Below are 23,104 nucleotides of genomic sequence, written 5' to 3'. Positions count from 1 at the left end.
CATTTTTTAACATGGTTGCAAAAAATTGTGAACCAGAGCTAAAATTATACTTACAGCCTATTCGCACGGGATTAGTATTATCTAGGGACCTCCGGTAATTTGTAATAATCGCAGAGGTCGTCTGTGATTTTTATCCCGTGCGAATCTGCCATGTCTGTAAAAATGTCTGTAAAAAGGCCCCCAAAAATTACCTACCGTATTTCGGCCAACACAGGGGTCCTCTGATAATACCAGTCCCGTGCAAATCCCCATGTCTGTGATTTTGGGCTGTTTTTCTGTGAGCCTATCGTTTCTTAAAGAACGCAATAACCATTACGGGCCGTTTAACAGTCCATTTTACGTCTGTATTAAAACTATATTAACAATAAAATCTCTCGCTATGCTATAGCCTACTCCAATCCGATTATAGTATTTCTCCAATAAAAACTATGAAGTGCTGCAAAAGAGAAAACAAACTACAGTAAAGACGTGATCCAGAAACTCAACTCGGACTGTTGTCATGGAAACGTCAAATTAAGCATTTTGGCACAACATGGAAGCTCTTTTGGAAAGTTTGGACGCTTTTTGTGGTAGTGTAATTTAGTAGTCTGTATCGTGGAGCATTTCTTTGTCTTACACGGCCTCTAAAGACGTCCATCCTGTAAGTATCTCAAGAAATCAAAGTGTGAAAGAGTAAAAATGATATAAAATGAAATAAACCAAATAAAATGAATAGAAAAACAAGCCTATCGTGACGCTTCTTCAGGCAGGCTTGTTGTAAATATGGACAAAGAATAAAAGAAAGAGAAGATATATTATATACTTATACAATAATATGATATTCTATAATATATATAATATATTTCTCTAATAAATTGGTTTTAAATAAGTTATTTTTTTGAATTGCAATACTGCAGCGCGATGTTCAGCTAGTGAAGTGTGAATGGATGGGCGCACGCTATAAAGTCCGTAAACTCGAGGGAATTACGAACATTTATTTGCCCGTGTGAATGAGCCACCAAAAACACAGACATCAGGGGGTAATTTCTTAATTACAGAGCCCTGGACTAATCTCGTACGAATAGGGCTTTAGTTTGACCTGATGTTGACAATCAATTAGAAGGTTTCTCAATCCTTTCTTTACTGAACATTTGTTGAAAATTCAGTACCTATTTGATAGTGTAACTGCATATCTTGTGAAGAAGTGCTTGAATGTTTCTAACATGAATGTTCTTCAGCATCATGAATGAATGAAGAATAAACACCAACCTCTTTGTTCTTCAGGATCTTCAGTGTGTTTCATTCTGCAGGGTTCTGGATCACTCATGTTCTCACTGTCCTCTTTAATAAACTCAGTCTTTACAGATTTCAGCTCTTCCTGATGCTCGTCTTCACTTGTAGCTGATGGGAATATTCCACCATTTATTGGATTGATGTGGGAGGAGCTTCACTGATGATGTGAGTGATGTGGGAGGAGCTTCACTGATGATGTGAGTGCTATGGGCGGGGCTTCACTGACTGAACTGCAGATTGATCAGAGGAGCTGATCTGCCAAAATAAAATAAAAAAATCAGTTACTGAGTTAATTTTTATAGGGTCAAACGCCAAATATGTCTGCCTCAAATTAAATTTACAAAAGTGATTTTACATAGAAAACCCATTCAATGCAAGTGTCTATTTTAATGTTTCAAAAAACTTTTGTGAAAAGAAAATGTCAAAATACAGGTCAAATAATGTCCCATCGTCATTCAGCATTACAGAAATATTTATGTAAAAATTAAAACACATTTATTTTGACCTGTACTTAATAAAATATATAAGATCATACTAAATTTTATTATATTTTAAATAACTAAAAATTCTTGCTGACAAATGGGTAAAACCTAGTGGTTTGAAGACAGTGGCAAATTATAAAGATTTAAAATGACAATTAATAGTATTTTTGGCCTGCACTATGATGCTTAAATACAGTGTTTGAATATGTTATCAAATTATTCTTGTTCTAAATATGCCTGAAAAGCATTTTTATTTATTTTTTGCAATGTAACCCCCTTTTTGACCCATATACTAATTGACACATTTAAGCATTTATATCTGTCTGTCTAACGCAAAGCAACTGATGCTGATTCACACATTTTTATTTTTATTTCTAACATTATTCTGTTATACCTAGAAAAGCAGTAAAGAACTGTAAGAAAGCATAATTGAAAGCATAAACACAAAGGAATAAATGTACATATTTGTAAGCAACAGATACCCTCAGTCTGCTGACACAATGAAATGAGCTTTAAGTGTCAATTTACTAATCTAATATGTTTTGGGGAAAAAAAAAACTGGTGGTTGAGAGAGTTTGAGTAAATGTTTATTGCAGGGTACAATAGTAATAGTAGTAGTAGCCTAATTCATAGTAAAAATACATGGCTCATCTTTGTAAGCAACTTTTTTTCGTTACCAGGTATTGGTTCCCATGCCGACCAGTATCCTAAACTACAGCTCGCTAACAATATACAGTTCCAAAATGTTACTTGCATTCTCTCTCCAAAAATAGCATCACACTTAACCAACGAAATATATAAGGCTATTAAGAACGAAAGATAAGAACTTAAGTCTTACCATTTTCTTGGGAATTTACCAGGTTCTCTTCAAAAAAGTTAACAGACCCGAAGCCTGCCTATTAATCGCCCTAATTTGCAGCACAATCGGCCGATGCCAATTAATAAATAAATGCCAAAAATTGGCCCAATCAGTCGGTCAACCTCTAGTCATTAGTGTTTGTTTTTTGTATTATTGATGTTTTCTTCATGTCATATTATGAAAAATAACAGTATTGTCTTTCAATGGAGCCATTTAATAGGCTTTTATCATGTATCCTGACTCAAATAATGTGTTTTTAACAGCAAACACTCAGAATAAAGTGAGATGATCTGCTGATGATCCTGAATGGCTTGTTGAATGAGTGTTGATAGTCTGAGGCTCATCAATATTAACAGATCTGCTGAAAACACTCTTTATTTCATGACAATAGTTCCTGTTTTCACCTCATTTATTATGCTGATGTCTTCAGATCTCCTGTAAATTGACACTTTACGATAGACAGATAGATATAAATGCTTAAATGTGTAAATAAGTATATGGGTTTAAGACAAAAAGGGGTTTACATAGGTTTAAAGCTCATTTCAACAGACTGGGGGTATTTGTTGATTATAAATTTGTACATTTATTTCTGTTTATTCTGTCAACTGTTTATTTTTTATAGTTACCTATCTGTATTTTAATGAAGAAGCAACATAGTGTTAGGATTAGCAATAAATATAATTTAGGAATTAGCATCAGTTACTTTACGATCAGTGTTGGGAGTAGCGCGTTACAAAAGTAAGGCATTACAGTAATGTATTACTTTTTGCTGTAACACAGTAAGGCATTACTAATCATTTTTCAGTAATATTTTACTTGGTACATGTTCAGTAACACTTGTGTTACAACACACTTTTTGCCCAAATTTTTATTTTTCAAAAAACGTATGCTCACGTCTGTAACGGAGAACTGTCTCGTCCGTAACATTGTTTTCTCCTCATAAATGCGAACACGAAAAATAAAATTAAATAAGTATTTTATGTTCTGTGGAGAGCCAATCCTTCTTCATCTGGTGGATAGTATTATTTTTGGTTTGCGCAGTGTAATTCACAGAATTACTAAAAAATATTTTGCCACCTAAAAGTTAAATAATTTTCATGTCTTGCATGCATGTCTATTTCCCTCATATTAAATATAAAACGCATGTGTAGACTAATATTAATATATACGTTTTTAACTGCAAATATCACGTCCATAACTCACATAACCCAATTTCAAAGAATTTATCCTCAACTAGTTGTGTGGTGTATGCCCACGTATTTTATAATGTTAAATTCAAATAATGCTAACAGTAATTTAAAGAAGTGGTAGCATTGGATCGGACGGGAAGGATAACTCTGTATACTTCTGTAGTTATTTTGGTGAAAGTAACTCAAACGTAATACAGGAGTAATGTAACGCATTAGAATTCTGAGACAGTAATATTGTAAGGTAAAGAATAACTTTTAAATAACAGTAACAAGTAATCTATAATGTAAGCAACTTGCACAACACTGTTTACGATGAATAGATAGAAAGACATAAATGCTTAGAAGTGTCATTTATTATAAAAACAAACTCTGTAACTTATATATTTTTATTTTGTCAGATCAGCTCCTCCCATAGCAATCACATCATCAGTGAAGCTCCTCCCACAGCAATTAGTTAATCAGTGAAGCTCCTCCCACACTTGAATTCATCATCAGTGAAGCTCCTCCCACTGTAATTCACCAATAAATGCTGGAATATTGCCATCAGTAACAAGTGAAGACGAGCATCAGAGCATCAGGAAGAGCTGAAATCTGTAAAGACTGAGTTTATTAAAGAGGACAGTGAGAACATGAGTGATCCAGAACCCTGCAGAATGAAACACACTGAAGATCCTGAAGAACAAAGAGGTTGGTGTTTATTCTTCATTCATTCATGATGCTGAAGAACATTCGTGTTAGAAACATTCAAGCACTTCATCACATTTACATATGCAGTTACACCATGAAATTGGTACACATTTTCCTTTATTTTTTTCAACAAATGGTCAGCAAAGGGAGATTTGAGAAATATTGATTGTCAACATCAGATGACATTAAATATTATATTAACCTGAGGGAGGACGTTGTCGCACTGAAGCGTTCTTTTTTTTTTTTTTACATTAGTTCAGAGTTACTGTTAGTTTTAATGTAAAAGATTGTAATTACCTCAATTACATTTATTTTATACCTCACACTTTGCAAAAATATTACCATAATTTTGGACATTTTCAATATAGTTTTCAACACTGTTATATTTTCTTAGGGATAAACATTAAACTGTTTCAAGTAAATTAACTTTCCAGAATGGCTGACAGGGTTGTAATCATAACTTAAGCAAACTGATTTATAGTTACTGATAAAGTTGTATTTGTCATAAATTATAGAAGTTATTCATAGTTAGAGATTATTATGTTTAAAATAACTTTGGTAACAGGGTTGATGAATGCGGTCAACACTGTACAGTGAGTGCTGTTGTTAAGTACATTTTATTTTAAAAAGCATTCTTTTTTTATTGGACTCAAATAAAAAAATCCACAGAATAAATATTTAATGGCAATTAACAAATTTTTAGATAATCAGTTTCCTCAAATGAAATGAGTTTTAATTCAGTGGTGTAAAGATTACAGTAAAGAACTGTAAATTCACAGCTGCTCTTTTTTTGCTGGTTTTACAGTATAATTGTAGTTTATGATTTATGGACTCTTGTAAATTTACAGGCTTACTGGCAACCAAATTGCCAGTAAGTTTCTGTAAATTTTACAGCATTTTTTTTTACAGTGGGAACTCAATGGAAGGAGAAGTCTAGTGTGGCCGGCCCTTAGTAATTTTTTTTGTAAATTAAACATCAATATAAAAGTTCGTGTCAAAATATGGCAGTATTGTATATTTTTATGATAATATCACATTAGATTATTGTGTCATTGATCACATTTATTTAATAGTTCTCACTACAGAAAGATAGGATGTGTGCCTATAATGTTTTAAAAATAATAATTGGAATATCAATATCCCTCATTCATGAAAAGTTTCAGGGACGTATAATGAATTTATAAAAAGGCAAAAATACAACATGTAGAAAGTGATTACATCAGGGCTCATTTTAATAACCTTTCACTTCATATTTCTCTTTTTGAATTTTTTTGATTTGCTGAAAATGCAATCAAACATTTTTCTTTCATTTCAGAGCTGATGGAAGTGAAGGAGGAGAGTGAAGAACTGAGTGAAGTGAAGGAGGAGAGTGAAGAACTGAGTGAAGTGAAGGAGGAGAGTGAAGAACTGAGTGAGGCGAAGGAGGAGAGTGAAGAACTGAGTGAAGTGAAGGAGGAGAGTGAAGAACTGAGTGAAGTGAAGGAGGAGAGTGAAGAACAGAGTGAAGTGAAGGAGGAGAGTGAAGAACTGAGTGAAGTGAAGAAGGAGAGTGAAGAACTGAGTGAAGTGAAGGAGGAGAGTGAAGAACTGAGTGAGGCGAAGGAGGAGAGTGAAGAACTGAGTGAAGTGAAGGAGGAGAGTGAAGAACTGAGTGAAGTGAAGGAGGAGAGTGAAGAACTGAGTGAAGTGAAGGAGGAGAGTGAAGAACTGAGTGAAGTGAAGGAGGAACATCATGTCAAACCTGGAGAAAAACCTTTGAGTCGCTCAAAGACTAAACATACATGTTTAAAGAAAAGAACAGCCAAGAAATCTACAACCTGCATTCAGTGTGGAAAGAGTTTCACAACCAAACAAAATCTTAAGCTTCACATGAGAGTTCACACAGGAGAGAAGCCGTTCAAATGTGATCAATGTGGGAAGAGTTTCACGCAATCATCATCCCTTAAAGAACATATGAGGATCCACACCGGAGAGAAGCCGTTCACATGCAATCAATGCGGGAAGAGTTTCACGCAAAAAAAAGGTCTTAAGTTACACATGTTAATCCACACCGGAGAGAAGCCGTTCAAATGTGATCAATGTGGCAAAACATTTCTTGGGTCATCAAACCTGAAGACACACCTGACGGTTCATACAAATGAGAAGCCACATTCATGTTCTGAATGTGGAAAGAGTTTTTCACTGCTGCAATATTTACACAGACATCAGAAAACTCATACATGTGTGAGAGAGTACATGTGCTTTGAGTGTGAGAAGACTTTTATTTCAGCTGAACATTTAAAACAGCACCAAAAAATTCACACTGGAGAAAAACCTTACAAGTGTTCACACTGTGACAAGAGATTCAGTCTGTCATCAAATCTGAAAAGACATGAGAGGATCCACAGCAGTAAGAAGCCGCACACGTGTGATCAGTGTGGAAAGAGTTTGTATTTTAAAAGTCACTTGAAGATACACATGAAGATCCATGCAGTGGAGAAACCATGTAGTATTTAGTTTGATCAAACTCTTCAGCTGTGTTATTGTAACTCTTCATCTCGTCTCTCTCTGCTGTGATCATGAAATACTGCAGTATGAGATGATGATGAACAGAAGAAGAAAAACCAGCCTGAGACTAAAACCATCAGATTAAAACCATCACCACACACCAGCTATAGGTGGAGATGGAGTGATTTGACTGTGACTAACTTACACAGAAGAGATGTTGTTGCTCAGCATGTGGCAATTACACTGAACTGACACTGGATTTAGATCGCAATGTCGCATCTTTGAGTGATCAACTAGAAAAGAAAGCTTTTAAACAAGGTTAATACGAATCCATTTCAGTGTCAGTAGTGTATTTGTCCTAATTTTCTTTATCCTTGCTGTTTTAAAAAGTGTGTGTGTTTCTGTTCTAAAATCTGTGTGCTTTAGATGGGTTTTTCATCTCCATGGAAGAGAAGAGCTGGTCTGATAGCGGACTAGGACTGTCACGATTACTCGTTTAAAGTCGAGTTTTCGATAAAAAAGTCGAGTTTTCGATAACGGCTGGCCAATAGAGGGCGCTAGGGTGAAAGCCAACGAAAGGGCGCTGGAGAAATCACCCCAGAGAGGCGGGTCTGTGGAGCAGCTTAGCCAATTGCTGATTTAAGATATAAATGTTTGACAAATTGTAGCCAATCAGAGAGCTCAAATCTAGTCAGCTATGGGCGATTCTTTTAACACCCCAAACTGCACGCCCATCTCTATCACACAGCGGACTATCGGCCTGGCTAGCTGGATGGTCATGATATAATGCCTTGTTTTGCTTACCCTGATTACTTTTTAAAAGGGTCATATAATGTCATTTTTGTACAAGCTAATATTTAGGGTCTAAATTAAAAGTTTGTAATATACTTTAATTAAAAATTCTCATTAGTATTGTAAGAAAACACTAATTTTACCTGGTCAAAAACAGCTCTGTTTTCAGCACGCCGTTTGAGTGCATGGGTCTTTAAATCATAATGAGCTTTGCTCACCCTACCCCTCTGTTCTGTGTATACACTGTTTGTAACACAATAACACAATAACCATAACACGTTGTTTATTATAAACATGGGATTATTAATTATATTGAGAACGTCATACATAGAAAACATGCCGTAATGTACCCTGAGTGTAAAAATAGCCGCATTCATCGTGAAGCGTGCAGCAAGCGATTTGCAAAGATTAATATAAAGATTAATATAAAGATTAATAAAACGTTACACTCACTTCTTCTGGAGGTGCAGCAGGAACACGAATAGTTGGTACCGATCCTTTTTTCAGGAGCAGCTTCTTAGTAAAACCAGCTTTATACCGACCCTCGTTTATAAAGCAGCCTGGTGAAATGATTCGCACAAACATGAAAGCATTGACGTTGATCGTGATTTGTGGGGAATATTCCCTTCGAAAACAAACTCAGCCACTGCGTCTTCAGAAGTCCGGATTTAGGAACATCAAAATGATGCTGTGTTCGTTATTACACCCAAGAACACCATAATCGCTTAGACGCCATTACTCAGTGCTCCAGCTATCAGCAATGATTGACAGCTCACTCACGAGGGCGCGAGGGCGGGTCTATGTTGAAACGCTGCTGTCAATCAACCATTGTGGGAGGGGCGTCGATTTTGTGACGTCACAAAATCGAACAGCTTGATTCAGGAGAGGGGGAAACATATAAGAAGATTAAAAAAAAAAAAAACCACTGGATGGATTTTTATCATTTTATGATGGTTGTGAACAGGCACTGCCAACACACATTTCAGTACAATCAACTTGTAAAAGTGCATGTATCATTATATGACCCCTTTAAAACAACGGGGACAGATCCAGCATGGACAGTTACCGGACTGAGGGATATGTCTGAGAATGTAACAGTAACAGTTTGAGTTCAATTTCAAATGCAAATAGAAAGTTTGTGCAATTTGTTTGTTTTTGTGTAAGAATGCCTCAGCCTTGTAATATGACATTAAATAATTACTGACTTTTTCACAGAGCACTGGTATCATGCAGTTTGTGTTAAATTGTTTTATTATTTGTATTTATATAGCGCCTTTATAACGCCCAAGGTCGCTTTAAAAAGATATGTAAAGTCAGTGGTTCTCAAACTGGGGTACATGAGGTGACAGATGTGGGTACGGGAACAAAATGCAGAATTTTGCCGTTCATTTAATTCTACCTCACCTTAAAAAAAAGATTTAAACTTAGCATGCATTTCAGGTAAAATGCTGTAAATTCATGACATCCGATCAAATTACCTCATCTTTTGCAGTCAAAACTTTCTGCATTTGAGCAGCGTGTAGGCTAATGACAGGTCTAGTGCAGATTATGTTGCCTTGGCAAATCGCACTATACTACCATTCTCAACAATGTATGTTACCTTTGTAAAAGTAGGGATTTAGCACTTACTAGCATGAAGAACAAATATAGACACAGGCTGTGCATGGAGATCGATATAAGATTCAAAATCTCTCCGACACTACCCTGTGTGAGTTTCTGTGTTTAATGTTGATCACATATGAAGATCCACATGATTGAAAATGTGACAATGATTTTATACAACAGTTCAACAAACGAAATATGAATATTAAGCGATGTTCATTTTCAACCCAGTTGTCAGTAATTTTTACAACAAATTAATAGCTCCAACGAAAGCCACAGCAGAACTGCAGCACACAGCAGTGTTAGTGAACGAATCTGCGGCTTTGAACGAATCATTAGAGTCAATGACTACGTTTACATGCAGCCAATAACCCGTTCAAAACCGGGATATTAGCAATAACCCGGTCGCGCACGGCCATGTAAACACCGGCAAAAACCCGAATATGCTCATATCCCGGTTTTTAAAAACCCGGATATGATCCCTGGGGTACCCCTTTTCTAACCCGAATATTTGGTCATGTAAACGCGTATCGGCATATCCCCATCAAAAGGAACATTGATTTGTGTTCTGCGCATGTTCTAATAGCAAGGAATCTTGGTCTTTTGAGTCGAGACGGTGCATACAAAAACCCGCGTGCAGTATACCGGAAGTAAACAAGAAGTAGAGGTAAACATGGCGAGACGCAGCACAGCACCACACTTTTGGAGCGAGGAGGAAAGCGCAAACAAAGGCGATCACTATCTGCCCCGAACTATTCATTATCCGCGTGCTGCTGCTGTTGTTGTTGTCTTTGGATACAGGAAGAAGAATCGGAAATTACGCATATTGCGTCTTAAGGTTGTCCTTACGTCCAGACGCTAACCGTGCGTCGCCGTTTACATCGGGATATTGCCAATTGATTACAAATTCCATGTATACAGGAGTAACTCTCTCTGCTCACGCATGTAAACGGGTTATTCCGAATGTTTCAGAAACCCAAATAGTGACCTTAACCCGACCATAACCCGATATTTGACAGCTTGTAAACGTAGTCATAGATTTAATGATTAATTCATAAATACAGCCACTTGCTTTGTTACTGAATCAATGACTCGGTGACTCACCACCTACTGGCGGTTTTAATTTAATATTTAAAAGCATTGCTTCGTTTTTACCATCATTGCATAGTTTTCTATTGAACATTTTTATTTAAAGTATTATTTATTTTATAAAAGTATTTGTAAAGGTAAAAATGCACTGGAAAAATCGATTTAAGGGGGGCAAATATTGTCTCTTACTGAAAAAAAGGTGTGACTGAAGATTGGGGGTACGCAGAAGGATGTTAAAAGCCTCATGAGGTACAACTCTAAAAAGTTTGAGAACCACTGGGACTGGGTTAAGGAATAGAACAAAAGAAACATCAACATCAAAGCACACTACACATACCATATACAGAGGTCACTTACAAAGTTAGGTTAAAGATACAAAAAAAGAGGGATTCACTCTTATACTCTTCAGCACACATTCTACATTATTATTGATATGCTATTTGTTATTGATATGTATGGAAGCTTGTTTCCGCCACAGAATAAAACATTTTAAAAGATAATTGCGACTTTTTATCTCACAATTGCGAGTTTACATCTCGCAATTCTGACTTTATTTCTCAGAATTGCGAGATATAAAGTCAGAATTGCGTGAAATAAAGTCGCAATTCTGAGAAATAAAGTCAGAATTGCGAGATATAAAGTCAGAATTGCGTGAAATAAAGTCGCAATTGCGTGTTATAAAGTCAGAATTGCGAGATATAAAGTCAGAATTGCGTGAAATAAAGTCGCAATTGCGTGTTATAAAGTCATAATGGCGAGATATAAAGTCGCAATTGCGTCTTATATAGTCAGAATTCAGACTTTTTTTTCTCGCAATTGCGACTTTATATCACGCAATTCTGACTTTATAATACGCAATTGGGAGATTTAAAGTCGCAATTGCGTGTTATAAAGTCAGACTTGTGAGATATAAACTATTCTGAGGTAAAAAAAAACAAAAGTCCGTCTTTTTTTCCTCCTTAGAATTGGACTTTATATCTCACAATTCTGAGAAAAGATGTCAGAATTGCGAGATATAAAGTCGCAATTGCGTGTTATAAAGTCAGAATTGCGTGATATAAAGTCGCAATTGCGAGAAAAAAAGTCAGAATTCTGACTTTTTATCTCACAATTGCGAGTTTATATCTCGCAATTCTGACTTTATAACACGCAATTGCGACTTTATTTCACGCAATTCTGACTTTATATCTTATGGAGCTTATAATATGACAAAATGATTTGAATTTGAATTGTGTAAATTTGAATTATTTGCAAGTGTAATCTAACAAAATTGAATTTTAGGTGGTAGTTTAAATAGTTCTGAATTTGTTTTGTTTTTAAACGAATATTGAACGTTTGAAATTTAACAAATTGAAATGTTTTTATGGCTGAATTTTATAGACATGTATTTTCAAACAGCTAGTTTTTTTGTTCTGAATTCGTATACTGCAAATATTCAGTTTAAAAAAATACAGATTCAAGTTTTCAAGATGAAGAAATTCGGATCTTCAAATTCAGTTTTCTAAAATTCAAGTTCAAAAATTCAAGTTCAAAAATTCAGATCTTACAGAAAGTAGGTCACAGGTCATCCACAGGGAAGAGTAAAGGATCTCAGATAAGTCGAACAGAGCATTTTGGCTGCACTGCAGTAGTTTTCTGCCGCAAACGCGGTGGTGGTTCAAGAGAATCCGTGTATCTTTCGTTCAGTCGTTTTTTTATTTAATATTAAGAGTAGAAAAATGAGAAAACAGCTTGAGTATTAGATTTCTTCTAATATTCTAGTAATAATAGTCCGCTGCAGCAGTTGCACGGAGCTTACAAACGCGTGTATTGCAACTATAGGCTACATTTAATTTTCTCATCAAACAACTAGACTAACGAATGGCTCGGCACAACAGAAGAGCTTAGACAGGGCTTTCTCTCTGTGTAGACCAGCAGTTGGTCTGAATTTGCTATAACCTATAGCCTATTTTCCGGACTGTATAGGCTAAGTCACGTTTTATCATGAAACACGCTGTAATTTATTCCAAAGTGACTCTGGCATATATAATGCATTTAATGTTAAATAATCTAAATGTTGACTTTCAAAAGTAGGCGCGCCAAGAAGGCTATTCTCTGTATTTTGGTTCATTTTTGGTGTGTGCCAGAAAGATCTAAAGAGACCGAGATGCGCTAAAGCAGCGCATCATGTTGTTTTATTTATTTTTCAATGACATGATATTTTGTAGTCATTTTGAATGTACACAAATAAAAATATACATTTTACTGTTTCGGATGATGTCATATTATCTGTATGCAGAGGTGGAAAGTAACAAATTACATTTACTCGCGTTACGTAATTGAGTAGTTTTTTTGTGTACTTCTACTTTTTTAAGTAGTTTTTAAAATCTGTAATTTTACTTTTACTTAAGTACGTTTTGACTGAAGTATTGTACTTCGCTACATTTTAAATCATATCCGTTACTGAGTAAAAAAATATCTAAAATAAATAATAATACAAGGGGGGAAAAATCGCGCTCCGGAAACTACTACAAGGGCGGGAGAACAAATGTGCAAAAGAAAAAAAGTGACGCAACACCGTCCGCAATATTTGGATGTGCAGTAAACTACTGCGCGTGGTTGTCCTCGAGGATATACAATTTGCAAAAAAATATGGATGCAAAGTGGCTGAAAAAGGCTAGCCTACTCAAGCTCAAGGTGTTTTCAGTTTCTCACAAACAATACGAGGACATGAATACATGAACATTTCCAGAGCTGCTCTGAGAGAACGCCTAATGAGCATTTTCATCATTTTATTTGAGAAAAAACATTGTCAAATACACTCTGGAACAGGTCTTCACTACAACCCGTCAAAATAAAAGTTCGGTTTAAATAGGAGAAATTATGAAAGAAATATATTATTGTAGATCTACAATAGAAAGCACTTGTCAGAATAATAACAACAGCAATAATAATAAGACAGTTTATTTAAATATTATTTAAGGAATATTTTTTGTCCATGATTTAATTTAGTAAATCTGTTTTGCAGCACTTCCCCCAAAAATAAAAGGATAAAAGTTTAAATTTCCATTTGATTACCACAGTTTTTGATAATATATTTGTCATAAAAAGAAAAAATAGTTTTCTGAATAAAAACATTTCATAGGGCTATATTATTCTTAAACATTTTAATAAATTATTAATGTTAAAAATAAGTTGTTGATCTGAGAATTATCAATTATTGAATTTAGTGGATTAGAAAAGTTTTATTGAAATTTTAATAAACAAAACAAATGGTTTTCGAGTTTGTTCAAAAACCTGTTTTCATTCAACTGTCATTTTATCTGATGATAATAATAATAACAACCATAATTTAATAATTCTGTTTATTTTTTTATTTAATAATTGATTAATACTGTAAACCGTGATCATTTCTGAGATGGTTATCATACTGTGAAAATCTACAACCTGGGAGAGTCCCCCGGCCCGCCCCGCCCGGCCCGGCCCCGCCCGGCCCGGCCCCGCCCCACGGTTTAAAAGTAACTCAGTAACTTTTACTCTGAGTACATTTTAAATGAGCTACTTTTTACTTTTACTTGAGTAGATATTTAGACCTGTAATTTGACTTGTACTTAAGTAAAATTTCATTGAAGTAATAGTACTTTTACTTGAGTTGAATATTTTAGTACTCTTTCCACCTCTGTCTGTATGACTATAAATAACAGAGTATTAAGTTATTTCCCAGCAGTGGAACAAATCCAAGTGATGGCGCTCGCGCATCGCGCTCTCACACAACATAGTATCAGTTCTGGCGTTGCTTCATATCGCAGACTGTTCATTATCAAAATGAAACACAGTCAACCAAACATATAAAAAATTATTCTGCCTAATTTAATTGGTCTGTTGTACAATATAAAGGGCAAGCTGTGCCGCACACAGTCCTACTTGTTATTCCAAACATTTCCCTTGCTGTGAAGACGCTGATTTAGCCTATACGTGTATATTGGGACTCGACTGAAGAATGACGCCTTTTTATTTGTATTATAATATAATATATTAAAATACATAATCTTCTGAGTTTTATGATGTAGGCCTTGTGTGTTTTATTAAAATGTATTATAATTTACATCTCAAAAGGATGCGCTTTGTGCATTCTCTGACATTATATTTATTTATTTAATTAATATTGAGTATCAATTGATGTTAAACAAAACGGTGTGTTATTTTCTCTGGCAACTAAACTTCCAAAAAAAACTAAAAAAACTTCCAAAGCAAAGCCATTATGCGTTCTCTCCGCGCTCCGCAGCTTTTCCACACAGATTTTGAGAAAAATAAAATAGGCCACTGATTCTTGAGAGTCGGGACAAAACATGTCCCACATAGAAAAGTCTAATTTATAGCAAAAATTAAGAAATTCATCATGATTGACATACTTACAAAGTGAAATCTAAAGGAATTCTATATACCTATCTGATTTTTAGAATAACCCTTTTTATCTTTTTGGGGAAAATTTGTTTAAATGTATGGTCTGTGGTTAGAAGGTCCATGTTATTGCACTTGTCCTCAGCAAGAGGTCACAATATTAACCATCCCAAAAAACTTTTAAAAAGCTCTACAATTATGAAAACATATATATCAAATAAAAAATAAGGGGTATAAATATAAAAAACAATGCATGGAGTGAACATCAAACAATATTTTCTATAAAAATCTGCCTATTAAAGTTGTGTCCTCAGTTTCTGTCAACTCCGTCAGATTTTTTCATAAAGCTCTTTAAATCAGGAAATAGCATGGTCAGCTATATCCCTGAGGACCCCTTTTCATCTCCCTGCCTGTGGTGAATGCAGCACTACCACACATGCTCTGGTACATTTTACATTTTTTTATATTTTAGACAAACAATGTCAATATTCCTATGGTCACAGCTGCACCATGTCAATAACATCTTTCTGTTAAGATACTTTTTTTAAAACCATAGTGGATTGAATTTAAGCATTTTAGTGAGGTTATTGGGACATCTAGCAACTGAGGATAAACTACCTAGCTGCAGTGTACAATACATGTTTTGGCAGGAAAATACATGCCCTTACGTCAACTCCGTCAGACGTCAACTCCGTCAGGTTCTATGTCTGACGGAGTTGACCTGTAAGCTGACGGAGTTGACAAATCCACCAATAACCTCTTAATGTGCGAATATAATATTATTTGTGAATATAGTGAAGGGTTAAACTGTTATTTCAGGGTTTTATTTACACATAAATGCACATACATAGCATGCATTACATTATTTAACCATACGTATCTGACTTGTAGATAATGGGGAGGCAGTGGTCTACTTATTATTGTGTAACGTGTAACTTTGCCAGCACTTTAATATATATATTTATATATGTAGAGACAGAGATAGAGAAATGAGAAGCCAGTGTAGGGCTGGGCGATATGGCCCAAAAAAATTATCACAATCTTTTTTTTATATCAGTCGATATCGATAATTATCACGATAAATGTCTTTCAAGTTTAAAGGCAGATTTTTGCTCCTAAGTGAAAGTTGTAGAAAACAGAGCGTTAATTGTGGTTTTAAACTACTCTTTATTGTCAGAACATATCATGACAAACAGGTGAACACTTCACAAATCTGAGGTAAAACATTCAAACATTTTCCGTCAACACTGTCACTTTTTCCGACAACACCGTCAGATCTTCGTCAACAGCGTTGGATGTTTGTATGTTTTTGTTAATTTTTTTGGGGAAAAAAATATTCTTCCTTCAGTTTATGTTGTTTTTGTAATAAAGGACCATCTGATCTACATCCTCTTATGTTTTATTTATTTAAGGAATTTGTTTTTACAATATTGAAATTAAAATCAAAGTTTGAAAATGCAAATATTTAGAAATCTGAGTTTTCAGAATAGTGTGAAATCACAACTTAAGTTTATATATTGTATTTTTTTTACATATCAGAGTAATTAAACACTATTGCAATATACTTCAGAACTTTAGATTCTTGTTGGATTTGAAGAATTAAAATTGTATACTTTTTAGTGTGTCTGACGGAGTTGACACAAATCCAGTTCTGAAGGGAAACATGTTTATTTGTTAAAAATGTGTTTTTATTTAGAACCTGTTCCTTTACATGGTTAAATAGCTAAGACCTTTCTCTGCAGAAACATATAACTCTAATTGATATAGTTTGTATTTAAAAAAAAAGTTTTTTAAAACGTGTTTTGTCCTGACTCTCAAGAATCAGTGAGGCCAAAGAAGTAGACTAACGGCTAGTGTCCGGGAGATGCAAGGTACGTTCATATTTATAAATAAACATAACTGATTTTGTCTACACCTAAATACATTTCCTAATAATAACAGTGATTAAGCCCAAATGTGGGTGGGGGTAATGAACACAATATGTTTTTTTTTTTGTTTTTTTTTTAATGGTCTCCACTCTATGCATTTTGTAATAATACAGCAACATTTTTTAACTGACCGTATTTGCCAGGAAATAAGTCGCATGCACATGAGTACAAGTCACACCGGATCATGTTGAGAGAGAAACGCGTCATAATTTTTTATATTTTTTATATTAGCCTATTCAGCAATAGTGTAAAGACCTGTAAATAAAATACAACATTTAGGCTACATGATAAACACTATTAACATGTAGGCTATGTGTTGCCTATTTTAATTTCCCTTATGACAAATGAATGCAGAAAACAACAAGAATGAAAAATAAGTAGCCATGTATAATAAAATAATATAGGCTACATAGACTATAAAAATAGCCTATATTTTGCCCTTTATTACAAACAACATTTAGCCTATTTTAAACGCCAAGCCTAAACAAATTTATTTAAATCGAAACGGTCGCGCATCTCTCATTCAGTCAAAAGTTTTCATATTTGCAATGTAACATGTGGATGCTAACTATTAATATAAAGAAGGCTTCATACTTCAGTCGAGTCCCAAAATACACGTATAGGCTAAATCAGTGTCTTCACAGCAAGGGAAATGTTTGGAATAACAAGTAGGACTGTGTGCGGCACAGCTTGCCCTTTATATTGTACAACAGACCAATTAAATTAGGCAGAATAATTTTTTATATGTTTGGTTGACTGTGTTTCATTTTGATAATGAGCAGTCTGCGATATGAAGCAACGCCAGAACTGATATCCTACTATGTTGTGTGAGAGCGCGATGCGCGAGCGCCATCACTTGGATTTGTTCCACTGCTGGGAAATAACTTAATACTCTGTTATTTATAGTCATACAGATAATATGACATCATCCGAAACAGTAAAATGTATATTTTTATTTGTGTACATTCAAAATGACTACAAAATATCATGTCATTGAAAAATAAATAAAACAACATGATGCGCTGCTTTAGCGCATCTCGGTCTATCTTTCTGGCACACACCAAAAATGAACCAAAATACAGAGAATAGCCTTCTTGGCGCACCTACTTTTGAAAGTCAACATTTAGATTATTTAACATTAAATGCATTATATATGCCAGAGTCACTTTGGAATAAATTACAGCGTGTTTCATGATAAAACGTGACTTAGCCTATACAGTCCGGAAAATAGGCTATAGGTTATAGCAAATTCAGACCAACTGCTGGTCTACACAGAGAGAAAGCCCTGTCTAAGCTCTTCTGTTGTGCCGAGCCATTCGTTAGTCTAGTTGTTTGATGAGAAAATTAAATGTAGCCTATAGTTGCAATACACGCGTTTGTAAGCTCCGTGCAACTGCTGCAGCGGACTATTATTACTAGAATATTAGAAGAAATCTAATACTCAAGCTGTTTTCTAATTTTTCTACTCTTAATATTAAATAAAAAAACGACTGAACGAAAGATACACGGATTCTCTTGAACCACCACCGCGTTTGTGGCAGAAAACTACTGCAGTGCAGCCAAAATGCTCTGTTCGACTTATCTGAGATCCTTTACTCTTCCCTGTGGATGACCTGTGACCTACTTTCTGTAAGATCTGAATTTTTGAACTTGAATTTTTGAGATTGAATTTTAGAAAACTGAATTTGAACTTGAATCTGTATTTTTTTAAACTGAATATTTGCAGTATACGAATTCAGAACAGAAAAACTAGCGTTTTGAAAATACATGTCTATAAAATTCAGCCATAAAAACATTTCAATTTGTTAAATTTCAAATGTTCAATATTCGTTTAAAAAAAAATCAAATTCAGAACTATCACCTAAAATTCAATTTTGTTAGATTACACTTGCAAATAATTCAAATTTACACAATTCAAATTCAAATCATTTTGTCATATTATAAGCTCCATAATATCTCGCAATTGCGACTTTATTTAACGCAATTCTGACTTTATATCTCGCAATTCTGAGAAATAAAGTCAGAATTGCGAGATGTAAACTCGCAATTGTGAGATAAAAAGTCGCAATTATTATTATTTATTTATTATTCAGTGGCGGAAACAAGCTTCCATAGATATGCTATTTGAATACTATAGTATTCAGATAAAAAAATTGTTTTTGAAGGAGAGAAGGGTGGATGTTTGAAGGATGTCTTGAGGAAGAGCATTCCACAAACTCGGAGCCACTACTCTAAAAGACTCCCATGGTTACCAGACTATTGAAACTGACTGAATATGTCTGCCAAATGCATGAATGTAAATAAAAAATGGGCACTGAAATTTCAGAAAAACTTGGTCTTGAGACACGTTTTTTAAAAGTTGGACTTATTTTAGCTTGAGCACCGTGTTTTTTGAACACCATGCAAAAGAAGCGAGCGCAACAGTTATACACGTCCTTCTAATCTAGCGCCTAGTTTCCCGTAAGGCCCTACAGAGGTTTCTGGGGTTAGCCAATTTCTATCAGCATTATATTTGCAATTTCTGCCAACTAGCCCATGACTAACAGAGCCTGTGAGACTCTCCACCAGGTTAAGGCCGATTTCCATCGGTCATACACACACACACTTCTGGGAACCAGGTCTGGTTGGGCCAACAGGGCGCAACTAACAAGACCTGCTCCTCGTCCTCCCTGACTTTGCACAGAGTCTGTGCAAGAAGGCTCACTGGGGGAAACGCATTCTTGAATAGGTCCCGGGGGCAGCTGTGTGCCAGTGCATGTGAACCAAGGGTCCCCTCGGTTATAAAACAACTGGCAATGGGTCGGGTCTGGAGAGGCAACAGATCTATCTGAGCGGCTCCGAAGAAGTCCCATATCAGCTGGACCACCTGGGGATGGAAACTCCACTCTCCCGGAAGCGTAGGCTGTCGTGAGAGCTTGTCGCCTGCACGATTGAGCACGCCAGGGATGTGAATGGCAAGAAGCTACCTCAGATGCTTCTGACTCCATAGGAGGAGATGGCGGGCGAGTTGTAACATGCGGCGAGAGTGTAGACCACCTTGACGTCAAGGTTGATGTAATCAACGGTAACAGTGCTGTCTGTACAGACCAGTACGTGTTTGCCATGTAGCGAGCACCTTTGAGGTGGCCCAGCGCAAGGCCTACTGAGAGCAACTCGAGGCAATTAATGTGCCAATGCAGCTGAGGCACCGTCCACAGACCTGAAACTGCATGCCCGTTGTACGTGGCCTCCCAGCCGGTGGCAGAGGCATCCGTGAAAACCACAGTATGCCTGGACATTTGTTCTAGGGGAACACCTGCCTGTAGAAACGTAGAGTCCGCCCACGGGCTGAAGGTTTGGAGGCAGTACGGGGTGATGTGCCGTTCTGCCACGCCCATCTCGGAACTCGGCTGTGAAGCCAGTGCTGAAGCCGTCTCATATGGAGCCATCCGAAGCAAATCCGAATCCGAGTTTCGTAATTATATTCAATTTTTGCAGTTGCAGTAGGCCTACAGTATACTACTATGTTCAAATGTTATTTTTTATACTTGAAAAATACCTTTAACTCTACTTTAATTTTAAAAACATTTTATTAGCTTCATGCATCCTTTTTTTATCAACACTCGAATGTCAGTAAGTTTCATAAAGAAAGGCAACATTTTGTTAAAATGTTGAGAAAATAGTTGAGAAAATCACATTTTTGTCAAAGACTACGCCTTGATCAGATCCAGAATGATGATCAAAACACAGGTAGAGTAGATTGAGTCCAACACCCCCAAAGCTTCACAGTCGTTTTCTCTTCATGGGTTAGGCCTACGCTTCATTTCATTTGGAAACATTTAGCAGTTTTGATTTACAAGCTGTTTAATGTTTGATGATCACATTATTTTACATTTGAGTGAGCAATCTTCTATCACATGGTTCAGCTTCTTCTTCTCCTGTGTTTTGATCCAGAGATTCTGTACTAGAAGATGTGTCATAGCGCCCCCTACCGTATACCAGTGAAAACATGGATAGCTGGAAAATTCAGTCAATGGTGGGGAAAAGTTTAATTAAAGTAAATATGTACACTACCAGTGAACTAGCCTACACAAAAATTCAGATACGCAGAATTAGAAACATATCTGTTTTATATCAACATTTTAATCAATATTTTCAAACAAAGTTTCATAAGACTGTATATGAAAAACAATGTAAAAAAAAGTACATTTAATAGGCTACTCGATCAAAAAACCGAACTATGTACACAACTACAAGCCAAGTATACTTTGAATAATTAAAAATGTAAGTATATATCGATCAAAAGATTGAGTACAAGTATAGGCCAAATATACTTGGACTTTTCTCTCAGTATAAGTCAAGTACACTTAAGTGTAATTAAGTATATTTTTGAGAAGTATATAAAATGTAGACTGAAAGTATGCTTTCTTCTTTTTAGTTGAAAAGAAGTATACTAATAGAACACTTGAATAAACTTATTTTCCATGCTTATTTTATTTACTCTATAAGCTATTCCACCCGAAAGTTTGTTACTATATAAAGCTGAACATGTTAGTTTATAAGACGGTGTGTAATATTATGTTTTTAAAAAAGTATTTAATAAGCTACTCAATCAAAATAGTAAACACAAGTACAAGCCAAGAATACTTAGAATACTTAATTATACGTTTAAGTATATCTCGATCAACAAGTATAGGCCAAATATACTTAGACGTTTCTGTCAGTATAAGTCAAGTATACTTAAGTGCAATTTGAAGTATATTTCTGAGAAGTACATAAAGTATATTTCTGAGAAGTATATAAAAAGTAGACTGAAAGTATACTTTCTTATTTTTAGTTTAAAAGAAGTATACTAATAGAACACTTGAATAAACGTCTTTTTCGTAAGGGTTGATGTCAGGTGCTCTGGCTGCCGGCAAATATGTGAATGTGGTGGCTGGTGTCTCTATTTTCATGTTCCGTGTAATAGAGTCGCCCATAACTAGGGCACATTCAACAGGATTCACAGTGGGTGTTTCACTGATTGGGGAGAACCTGTTTGATGTTGTAATTGGAACGGAAGAGCGGTGTTTTATCCTGCGTCACCCAGTTGCCCTGCTGCACAGGCTCTACTTCAGCTGGAACCGAACTATGTAAAGAGTTCTCTAAGCTAGTCGCATCCAAAACAGTATCTAAAGCCCTTGCATTCTTACAATTAACCTTGATTAGGGTTTGGATGTGTGTCTCTAGTTCTCTGTCTCTAGTTCCCTGTCAGCTTTACTATCTCCCTGTATTTATCACATGTAAATCCTGTGCTGACGGGAAAGCCTATGCTACACATGTTGCATGAGGTGCAAGTGATAATAATAGGAGAAGATGACATGACTCACTGTGTTTGTTGACTGATTCTTCAGTGACAATCTACTGCTAAACTGAACAATTCACAGCCTAAATATACAACCATGTTGAATTTCAGCCCATAAAAATGCAAGCAGGGTTAATGCAATGCATATTTTTTTAAGTAGTGCAATTCAACAAGCTTTTTTGTTTCAAAAACATTTGTCATTATTTTACTCCTATAGTCGCCGGCCTTACTCGACACGAATAAATAGTAAGCGATGATTTTTTTTAATCGAATACTCAACTTTGATAGAGGAATGGTGACAGTCCTAGTGTGCACCATGGAGATGAAAAACCCATCTAAAGCACACAGATTTTAGAACAGAAACACACACACTTTATAAAACAGCAAGGAAAAATAAAGAAAAATACACTACTGACACTGAAATGGATTCGTATTAACCTTGTTTAAAACAGGAACACAGCTGTGTTACAGGAGTTACAGGAACACAGCTGAAAAGTTTGATCAAATTAAATACTGCATACATGGCGATTACACTGAACTAACACTGGATTTAGATCACAGTATCGCAAGTTGTTTTAAACAAGGTTTTGTGTTTTCTCTCTGCTGTGGATCTTCTCATGGGTTTTCAGATTTGATGCCTGACTGAATCTCTTGTCACAGTGTGAACACTTGTAAGGTTTTTCTCCAGTGTGAATTCTCTGGTGCAGTTTTACGGTCTAATAAAAGTCTTCTCACACTCAAAGCACATGTACTCTCTCACATCAGTATGAGTTTTCTGATGTCTGAGTAAATATAGCAGCACTGAAAAACTCTTTCCACATTCAGAACATGAATGTGGCTTCTCCTTCGTGTGGCCTTTGGGAGTAAAGACCCAAAATAGTATACCCCAAATATAGTCTAACTACGCCACTCCCATTTATTGGACTGGGATGGGAGACCCAACTAGTACTCCAAAATAAAGATGTACCCCACGCTAATAATATTCAAGTAAATGAAACAATTGAAGGCTGATG

The 23,104-nt window shown here is 35.6% G+C and overlaps 1 protein-coding gene and 1 long non-coding RNA gene across 5 annotated transcripts; both read left to right on the top strand.

Moving 5' to 3' along the window:
* Window positions 1-1,816: 1,816 nt before the first annotated feature.
* On the top strand, window positions 1,817-7,492 carry LOC309501167 (uncharacterized protein). 4 transcript variants are annotated; one of them, XM_082173229.1, is made up of 2 exons: window positions 1,817-4,490; window positions 5,926-7,492. In XM_082173229.1, the coding sequence occupies exons 1-2, from the start codon at window positions 4,433-4,435 to the stop codon at window positions 6,984-6,986; spliced, it is 1,119 nt and encodes a 372-aa protein (XP_082029355.1). In that variant the 5' UTR covers window positions 1,817-4,432; the 3' UTR covers window positions 6,987-7,492. The 4 variants fall into 4 exon arrangements, with proteins under 4 accessions (XP_082029355.1, XP_082029354.1, XP_082029352.1 ...); XM_082173228.1 differs by having other exon boundaries at window positions 5,896-7,492; XM_082173226.1 differs by having other exon boundaries at window positions 5,806-7,492.
* Window positions 7,493-11,656: 4,164 nt separating this feature from the next.
* On the top strand, window positions 11,657-17,795 carry LOC309496321. The gene is made up of 2 exons (XR_014205108.1): window positions 11,657-11,986; window positions 17,616-17,795. It is a non-coding gene; the product is annotated as an uncharacterized lncRNA (long non-coding RNA).
* The last annotated feature ends 5,309 nt before the right edge of the window (window positions 17,796-23,104 follow it).

The sequence above is a fragment of the Leuciscus leuciscus genome (assembly GCF_965113295.1).
Source record: "Leuciscus leuciscus genome assembly, chromosome: 1".
Taxonomy (NCBI): domain Eukaryota; kingdom Metazoa; phylum Chordata; class Actinopteri; order Cypriniformes; family Leuciscidae; genus Leuciscus; species Leuciscus leuciscus.
This window is presented reverse-complemented; position numbering and strand designations above follow the sequence as displayed.

Bases quoted from the DNA above. Each gene is read 5' to 3' on its own strand.
- LOC309501167 (XM_082173226.1), top strand. From the start codon at position 4,433: ATGAGTGATCCAGAACCCTGCAGAATGAAACACACTGAAGATCCTGAA. The intron at 4,491-5,805 runs GTTGGTGTTTAT...CTTTCATTTCAG, and splicing joins AGATCCTGAAGAACAAAGAG to AGCTGATGGAAGTGAAGGAG.